This window comes from Falco peregrinus, chromosome 1, assembly GCF_023634155.1.
Source record: "Falco peregrinus isolate bFalPer1 chromosome 1, bFalPer1.pri, whole genome shotgun sequence".
NCBI classification, from domain to species: Eukaryota; Metazoa; Chordata; class Aves; order Falconiformes; family Falconidae; genus Falco; species Falco peregrinus.
Window position 1 is genome coordinate 73621825 of NC_073721.1, and position 9704 is coordinate 73631528.

At 37.7% G+C, this 9704-nt stretch overlaps 1 protein-coding gene across 1 annotated transcript in view; it reads right to left on the minus strand.

Moving 5' to 3' along the window:
* AQR (aquarius intron-binding spliceosomal factor) overlaps positions 1-9624 on the minus strand; it is a 55657-nt gene extending 46033 nt beyond the window's left edge. The window contains exons 1-8 of the mRNA XM_055793782.1: positions 9413-9624; positions 8526-8582; positions 7313-7353; positions 6316-6351; positions 4091-4211; positions 2638-2778; positions 970-1038; positions 373-473 (exon numbers count right to left, since the gene is read on the minus strand). Of these exons, the coding sequence (XP_055649757.1) occupies positions 373-473; positions 970-1038; positions 2638-2778; positions 4091-4211; positions 6316-6351; positions 7313-7353; positions 8526-8582; positions 9413-9496 (650 nt within the window). The 5' untranslated portion in view covers positions 9497-9624. The remainder of the gene's footprint in view (positions 1-372; positions 474-969; positions 1039-2637; positions 2779-4090; positions 4212-6315; positions 6352-7312; positions 7354-8525; positions 8583-9412) is intronic.
* Between the last annotated feature and the right edge of the window lie 80 nt (positions 9625-9704).

Genomic DNA, 9704 nt, shown 5'->3' on the forward strand with positions numbered 1-9704 from the left:
ATTTAACTTTGGTGAGATATACACAAATTTATTCAAATTCTTGTGTAAGCCGTTTGCTTAAGAGCTAAACATGAAAAAACACAAGTAACTACATGAATACTCTCTTATGCCTTTCATTGTATGGCTTTAAGATTTGGTATCACAAATTCACCGATCAAAATAAATACTAAGTTCTATAACAGAATTTTGCATAAAGACTGCTGGAAAACAAAATAGTTTCCAGGAGACCACATATGATCTACTCTTACTGGCCATCTTTTTTTAAAAAAAACCTTTTTTTTTAGTTGAAATAATTTATTTTAGCTGAAACATAATAAAAGTATGTATTAAGGGCTTTGGACTTAACAGGAAAAAAAGGTTTCTGTAACATACTGCATTCTTGCCTCCTCATCCATTTTCTCATCATTTTTCTTAATTAGATTCCAGAATTTTCTTAGTTTTGGTGTCTTTTTCAGTTCTTGTTCCAGTCGTTTCTGAAATATTAAAATGTTACTCAGTCACCAAGGAACCTTGTTTTCACAAGAGATTAAAAATACAATCCAGTCTTCTCATTAAAACAGAAAAAAAAATATAACAAGCAAATAAATAGCTGTCCCAGATTTATCTCAGGAAGTACCGCTATAAAACAAGACAGTAATACTGCTAGAGAGTCCAGCCATTGCTAGATGTCAGCTCCACTCCCTAGTCCCTGTGATCTCTTGGCCTTATCTACAATATAGCTTAAAGAAGCTACAAGCAACAGAACTTAGTGTTATGAAAAATTACATAATTAATTAGTAATTATAACTACATGGAAATTAGCAACAAATAAGAAAGAGAATTTTACCAAGCACACAAAAATATAATTCCACAGCAATGCAGGCAGCTTTAAATACTAGATTTCCATGATGGTATTCCCTAAGAATTCACTTTATAGGACTTCGATAATGCCTAGAAGATTGCTTTGCCAGTTTACAGGGTTATGCTTACAGGTTGTAGAGCCATCCACATCGGCAAGGAAATGAGCTGCTGCACCTGACCTCTGATCAAATCCACTTCCTGTTAGAAAGTTACAGACAGAAACCATGTTTTTAGAATTCTTATGTTTTCTGATGCACCTATAATACAAAAATACATCAATGTACATTACCATCTCACAAAAATATTCCACAATTGCCTAACAGGAAACTGCATAATAGCCCTACCCAGTAACACTTAAAAATTGTTGACGACTTTGGCATTTTATGTTCTTTTCACGGATTTTCAGTTCTTAGTAATACTTCAGCAGCAGCCACAGTCAGGTAAGTATTTTTAGCATAGAAGTTGACGAGAACTGATGTTCCTTCTTCAGTGATTTCTTATTCTTGACCTGAGCTTTCTTACTGTGCTTTCTCTATGTTTTTACTCTATTCTTTCTCTCCCAAAGCTCTTCATTTATCTAGTTTCTCCCACTTCATCTACACTCTTCCCATTATCTGAAATAACTGAATTTTCCCTATAATTTATGTAACGTCAACTGTTGTTTCAAATGTTCCCTCTCCAACTCTGCCTGTGATCTGGACCCACAAAGTCTTTCTTTTTTTCCTAAACTACTGAAAAACTTCCATCGTCATTTTAAATATGTCTTTATGGACAAATACTGAACCCTCAGCTTTCTGAAACCTTACACTTCAGTGCTCCTTACTTACAACACTACTGCGACTACCCTGTTCTGTGTATCATAAAGGGCAGCTTCTAACAGCAATATGCTTTCACAGGCACTTTTTTACTGGCTTCCATAAATGTTGTATGAGAAATGCCTTCTTTAAGTAGGATTCCATATAATCACCACCAAACCCTCCTTTAAGATTAAGATCCATTTTACCATGGCCACTACAGAAAAATACAGCCTCAAACTATACGCCTAAAGTTCAGGATGACTACTGGCTCCAGTAATCCTTCCTAATTCCAAAATCAAATACTAGACTTTCTAAATTGTTTTGTCTGAGACACATGATTTTCTTCTTTATTTGTGCAAACCTTGATACATCCTGCGCGCAATGTAAGTAAAGAAAAAGCCCAGTAGCAAGAGAGGTAACAGACTACTGTTTCATACAACAGATAATTGTAAATTATTCTCCATACTCATTAGTTGGGATCTATAACTGTGTTTTAACTGTAGATTGGGAACACAACTTGGTCAAATGCTTTGTTAAAACTAATGCAGAAGTGCAGATAGAAATACTATCTAAACCAGGTTTTAAAAGCAAAAAAAATTACTCTCTTTCTCAATAGTTAATGGAAATCATTTTGTGCAATTTCACAAACTAAAAAGAGCATAGCAGTTATGTCATCTGATTTAAGTGTAAAGTGCCTTTAAAAATATAAATACATATTATTTTTAAGCACCATTTAAAATCAAGTCAAAATACATGCCTTTAAACTGCAGTAAGTGCCAGCCCTCCAATTTCAAGTCTTTTCTATGACCTTGTGTTAGAAAACAGCAAACATGATGACAGAGATAAAGCAATAATGAAAAAGAGGTAAAAGCCCTCCACAGTACCATCTTTTCCTTAAACGGGAATTTTGCTTCATCTGTCTCTTAAACTGCTCAAACTAAATTGCTATTAACACAGAACAGCATAAACACACTGGAAGTATTAGTTACTTTTAACGTACCAAACTATTGAAGCAGTGATCAAGGAAAAGTAGCAGGACTGTCTGTTCATGCAGAGAGTATTCACTGTCACTTTCAACCAGTGATGCTTCCAGTATGCATTTGAAAAAGAAGGGAAAATATTCTGGCTTTTTTTTGAACGTCTACAAAGAGAAGAGGAAGTTGATTTTGAGTCAGGTCAATACAAACCATTTCAATCTTCATTCACGTAACACAGTTTAAGCTCTCTAAATCCACTTAAATCTATAGAAGGAAGGATTAGTTTTTCTCTTTTTCATTTATTCTGACCAAGCAGCACAAGAACAGACTTAACAATATCCTCACACTGTGGGAATGCTTTTAGTGGGACTACTGTCTTCTGCATAGTCTAACACAAGTGACGCATAAGACAAACTCAACAAGAAGCACAACTGGAGTAGATTGTGTTGTGGGAATCACAGAATCATTTAGGTTGGAAAAGACTTCTGAGATCGTCGAGTCCAAAATGTTCAACTGGCGATCGCACAGAATTATCATACAATGACACTGGTTAGAAGAGAATTGGTAGATTTTGGCCAAAACTATGGCAGCTGTTTAGTGATCTATAAAAAAGCAAGGAGGTAAAACCCACCAGAGATTAATCACAGTTGCGGAACCCCAATTCAGCTACTTCAGCAGGAAACAGGATATCATTGAGACAAAATGGTGTCTTTACAAGGGCAGCCATGTACTAAACAACAAATTTAATTAAGCTGCTTGGAATGTAACAGACACGTGTCACTTTGCATCTAGTACATATGCTAGAATAAAGACAGACACAGACATCATATGAGCAAGTTACTAATCCTTTGGCTTTGCCAGCACCAAAGTAATAACACTACGATCAGAGTAACTGCACTTTTGAAATAATGCTTGCATAGCTCTTGTTGTTGAGATGGCCTGTGAGGACTGGACCGTTTGCAGGAGCACTTAAATAATTTCTAAACCTATTATTACAAAAAACAGTACACAGAAAAGTAGAATAAAAGATTATCTTACTATAAAATTTCATGCAAAAAAGCTACAAAAGCATATCCACAGGTTTTAAGCAAGATGCTACTGGATAGTATGTTAGACTTCTAGCGGTGCCTTCTTATATCCACTGATACAAAAATCCTTTTTTCTTTCAATATCAGAGCAAGAATTCTCTCCAAATGCCTGACTTCTGTCAGGTGCCAAAAAAGCAAATGATGATGATGATGATGTAAAGGCATCGCACAGCAGAACAAAGGACTCATGCACTAGAAGGAATCGGGTGATTTTCCATTGCTTCCTCCAAAAAGAATACACACTTCACCACATGAGACATTCCAGCTGAGGTACCATTTACTTTTAACACTACAAGCTTTGCTACTTTCTGTCAGTATAAGTGAGCATACCACAAAAGCTGCAACTTGCAGATCAAAGTCTATTCTAGCTGTAATTGAAATTGGTTACCTCCCACGCAGGGACATTCTCTCTGAACTTCTCATTCACCATACAGCAGATTGACATTAAATATGCCTTACTGGACACCTCTGGAGAATAATTCATCCATAGGTAATTTTCAAGGTACTGGCTGTGAAGAGACAAAGAATATTTCATTAGATGCTGCCACCCACACAATCTGTCACTCATTTAAGAGCGCAGTTATTCACAGGGTTTTTTTCCTCCTTCTCCTTAAAGCCATCTTTTATAGTTTGTGAGTAGTCCCTGAAGTTACCTCTCATCTAGGTCGCTGCAGCAAAACTTTAGTTAGAGTCAGTAACTGCTACAAGAGACAGAGGAGTTTCTTACCGGGAAGACATACTCACCAGGTTTTCAAGTGTAACAAGTAGCCACAGCCAAGTACAAAATCATAACATGAATTCATACTGATTTTCCAAAAGGAGAACAAAATAGAAAAAACTACCCTTGTATAAAGAATGCCACATGCAGCATTTCCTAGCATAAGACACAAAGGACAACTACTGCACAACAGTATTTGTATAATTAAATACTCTTTCTTGTAAAAAATTAGGTATCATCTAGAAAGATTTTGTGCTTCTTATCATATAAAGGTAATAAACATAGCACATCACTGTATGACTAAAATATTATCAGAGTGATTGTTTTCAAGGTGAAAAAAAATTACCGGACACTGGAAAATAGCAGCTTTCCAGCAATGAGCATTTCTTCTTCATGAATATGGCACACTTCTCATAGAATAAATTCTTAAAAATAGATCTTAGAGACGACAGACTATTTGAACAAACAACTGTCTCCCTCCTTTAACTTCTTCTTGAAGTTACGCAAGATAGTTACTCCCGAGGAGGCAATCCCTAAATCCATCATTCTCAACAGCACACTTTCACCTTGTTCCTGATGTCTTACAGTAAGTTACTTCAATAGTTTCACATAAGACAAGTACCAGAGATGGTGGTGAAAAAAGGCAGTGAGAGTTGTATGTAACCAGAAGCAAAAGGCTAGCTAGTGGTCAGACAGGGATTTATACCTTCTGGGAGCTCAGCCACAATGTGCAGCTTCAGATGGAGCTGAGACACATAAACAGGCATATACAAGATAAAATACATACTGCTTCCCAAGAGCCTGGATCTGCCAACAGGAGTGGGGAACCCCTCCCCAAAAATCCACAGAGCTCCACACATCATTTCACCCCAGAATTCCAATAAACTTACATTTTAGTAAAAATACTATTATGCCTCCAAGTGAGGATAAACATGAAGGACAGGAAAATACCACGTGTGTGAAGACAGGATAGCTTAATGGACAGATCAAGGGTGGGGAGAAAATCACTTACAGGACAAATGGCAGTAGATGGGGCTATAGACCAGTAAAGTACTGAAGTTACATTACAGGCTGGTAATATTAAGAACGCTCACAAAAACAATAAACACCTCTAACTCCCATGGTATTGCTGGCATACAAATTCTAAAAGTCTTGCTACCAGCATGCCATTTGTTAGTCTCAAACCATAGTTTGTTTTTTCTTCTGCCTTTTCTAATAAAGAAGCAGGAAACAGAGGAAAGTTTGTTCTACATGGTACTACTCACATATTTCAGCCTTTTGAAATAAAGAATCTATCTCAACCAAAAGCCATTTCATTCTATCTGCTTACAAGACTTGAGAGATAAAACAGAGACAAACAGAACATTAAATAATGTGGTTTTAAACATGTAAATATTGCAAATATTTATTTTACATCATTTTAGACATTCTTTACAAGTTCTTCCAGTAAAGTCTGAAGTAGCTGTAAGAATCTTCTAAACAGATTTCCATTTCAAGTGAAGAAAATGTTAGTAATGTTGCTGCAGCACAATTAAAGAGTCTTACTCCAAAAACTTCCTCTGACTTCAGTCAGTTCTGATCTAAGGTTTAATGACACATCCCAAATTACAGGTCAAAACCTTGGGTCCAATTCATTCATAGTTTCTTCTTTGGTGCTTCACTTTCACGAGAAATTCAGAATCATAAACCAAGATACTCTGATATGTTACTTATGCTTATAAAATTATTTCTTCCTTAAATTAAGCTCTCCTCGTGTAATTTTCCTAGGTACACAATTCAAGGCTTGAGCAAGTAGGAACAAATGAGTATACTACTTTCAAACTGACTACATCTGCTTCTCATCTTTATAGGTTCCTATCAAAAAATAGCCTAAAATTTCACTCCAATTAGCTTACCTGAATTCAAGAAGCATTATCTTTCTAATAGCAAACCTAAAAAAAAAAAAAAAATCAATCAATTAACACAGGAAAGAAAGCCTCCCATACACACCTTTGTAGAAACATCTAGGAATTATTTCTGCTCCCCCCACTTCCATGCAAGTGCAACCACTTGAATGCAGAAGCAACTGCTGGGGAAGCTAAAGTTCACGTGGTTCATTAAGCAAACAGATTTACATTAAAAAAAAAATCCATATAGATCTTCTAAATATGAAGACACTGCTTCCAATAGCCTTGAAGAGATAAATTGCTAGAAGCTGAGAGTGTCTTCTGGAAAAATACAACTATATATTTCATCAGTTTGTAATAGTACTTCTTCTTACTGACTGGAAATGAAAGCTTGTTCTGATCCTGTATGGCAATTCTTTAATTACTTTCATGAAGGAATAATAAACAGAATTCTCTCCAGAGCTCAAACTTCCCCAGAAAAGCTCCCAAGAACTACAGTTACAACTTTTCTGTACACAGCTATAGAATGCAGTTCATCTTGAATTCTTTTGTCTCTTCCATCTAACATTACAATTCACTAAAATGAGACTTGCCCTTTAAAAACCCAGTAACAATAATCAGAGAACAAGCGAAAAAACTTGAGGCAGCAACTGCTCAACAGGTATTTTTTTTCCTCTACACACCTTAGTGACAAAAGAAGGGATCAGTCTTCTATAACTATCACAACAAAATCAACATAAAAAACAAAAGATTACCAGATCAAGGAACCAAACAATACTATGTCCACCCATCACATTTAAGGATTATGAGCTCATGAACTTTCTTTTTGCCACATTCAGACTTTGAAACGCCATAATGATTAAATGATTCAAACACACTCAAGTAATTTTCATCTGCTTTCAACATGTTAATGCATTTTAAAATATTTTACAAAACATTAAAAACCACTTCAATGCAGAAAATGTTGGAATGTTTGTTTATAAACAAAAGTGACTAGTGTACTTACTTTGACCTGACAATTTCTTTTGTATACACATCTTCAATAACCTGTGGGAAAGAACATTTCCAAAAAAATGGTCAAGGACTTTATGTACTTCATAAAGTGATTAGAAATGCATTAAAACATCTTACGCACTCAAAGTTACTCTAAATTAATTACTCTCTGCTTACTGCTATTTGACCAAAATGCTGTAACAACTATGTCTCAGCTCTGAAGAGTCCTAAAGCTTCATAGACATACACTCTCACAAAGGAAGTTAATCAACTTAGGAGAAGGCATACAACGATAGAAAACTGACAGGACCTTCATTCAAGTTATTCTGAAAGAATAACCTACACCTCACTGAGATTTTTATACAAACGTCAAAGAGATTAAAACCTTTTTTTATTTTTAATCTTTGGCTTACTGTTGAATTTAAAGAACAGTCTTCAAGAACGAAAACTGCAGAAACTTTGTCATTTGTTGTCACTGTTTCTTTTAACTGACATTTAACCAAATCCAGCCATTTTTACTTAGTTCTTCCAACAGGAATGAAAGAATCTGCACCATCTGTTACAACAGATACATTCTTACATTACATGACAATCCAGCTGCTTATGTACTTCCTAGTTCTAACAATTGCAGACAAACAGTATCACAAATACTACAGTGAGATTGAGTATACTGAGGCTGGAAAGGAAGGGTTAGCCAAATAACCACCCGGGAAAGAAACCTAATGCTTAAGAACCCCACATGATAGAAAACCAACACAAAACCAAACACATCATGCCAAATTTTAAACATTCAAAACACACACATCCACCAGAGCAGTACTAAAGTTACCTGATCAAAACTCTCTGAGGAAGCTTTTAGAAAGAAGTACATAGTTTAGTAATACCTGCATCTTTCATCCTTCTTTGATTTCTAAGAGGAACACCTCCTCAAATATCTTTTAAGCTCAAAGGAGGTGCTCAAAAATCTTGTATTCTCCTATGGTCTTGGCCAAAATAAACTGAACAAATAGCATACAAAAGAACTGCAGTGCTATAGCACACCTTTATAACAGCACCTACATTTATAAAGTAAAAATATATAAATACAGCGTGTTAAGCAACTGTTGACCTTACAAGCAGTCTTCTACACTCTTACATTAAAAAAGCACCATTGGACGTTGGCACATCAGAAAAGGGTTGATCCTCATTTTTTTATATCCCAACACAATTCCAGTAAAATTATTTACCTTTGAATCAAAAGACAATTTTTTCTTCACATGTGGAGCCCAGTATTTATTTGCTAACTGCATGGAGGAAAATATAAAAAAAAATGTAAATATATACATGTTCAGTTGTAGCGATACAATAACTCTGTAGCACATCTCATTCCAAAACTTTATTTCACTAGTACCTTGCTTCATTTCAGCTTACAGTAACTGCAGGTTACAAAATTATGTTTTCCAAGAGCAATGATTCTCAACCACGTAAGGTTTTATGCCCAACCCAACAGAAATGCAAGTCCCTGTAAAAATTTCAGTTGCATAGACTGGTATATAATAAACACCTTTTTTCTTACATTACTTCTAGCAAATCCCTCAAAAATACCCCATGATCTTTCAGAGATTGCAAACCCGAGGCTGAAAATTATTAAGGAACCAGAAGCTATATATAAAGATCTAAAATTTCAAGGCTATTCACTGTAGCCATCACTTCACCAAAACTCCTGAGCCAGTGGCAAGTTTCCTAAGCAACTTCATTCAACCTTCCTCATGCTGTAGAACAGGAAGGAAAGTGGCATTTCCAGCACAGAAGATGAATACTTGTATAAAACGACTTAAAATGTTCAGCAACGGGAAACTCTCAGCAACTTTCCACGGCCTGGAACAAACCTGACTGATGTTGTAGTGCTGCCCTTGTAGATTCCTCTGGTCTGGAAACGCGGAGGGCAAACACCCCCTCACATGTAACCCTGGTGTCAAATCTTTCTTCATTTAGGACGAGCCAAGGCTCTTTCCCTCACACCCACCGACGGCAGAGACTATTAAACACGGAGGCGCCGCCGCTGCCGGCCGGGCCCCTGCAGCAGCCGGCCCAGCCGCGGGAGAGGCGGCCCGCAGACCCCCGCCGGCCCTACCTGGGTCACGTACTCCGCGTTGATCTGTGACACCGTGGGCGCCACGATCTTCTTCGGCGGGGCCGAGGCCGCCGGCGCCGCCATGGCGTCGCCGTCCCGAGCCGCCGGGCCGCACAGCCGGGCCGCGCCGCCGCCCCCCGCCGCTCGCAGCCCGGGCAGGCCCCGCGCGCAGGGGAGGCCGAGCGGAAGCACCGTGCGCGCGGGGAGCCGCGGAGCGGGCAGCGCTTCCGGGGCGAGGGGCGTGAGAGCGGCGGCGGGGCGGGGCGGCGGCTGCGCCACCTGCCGCGCGCTC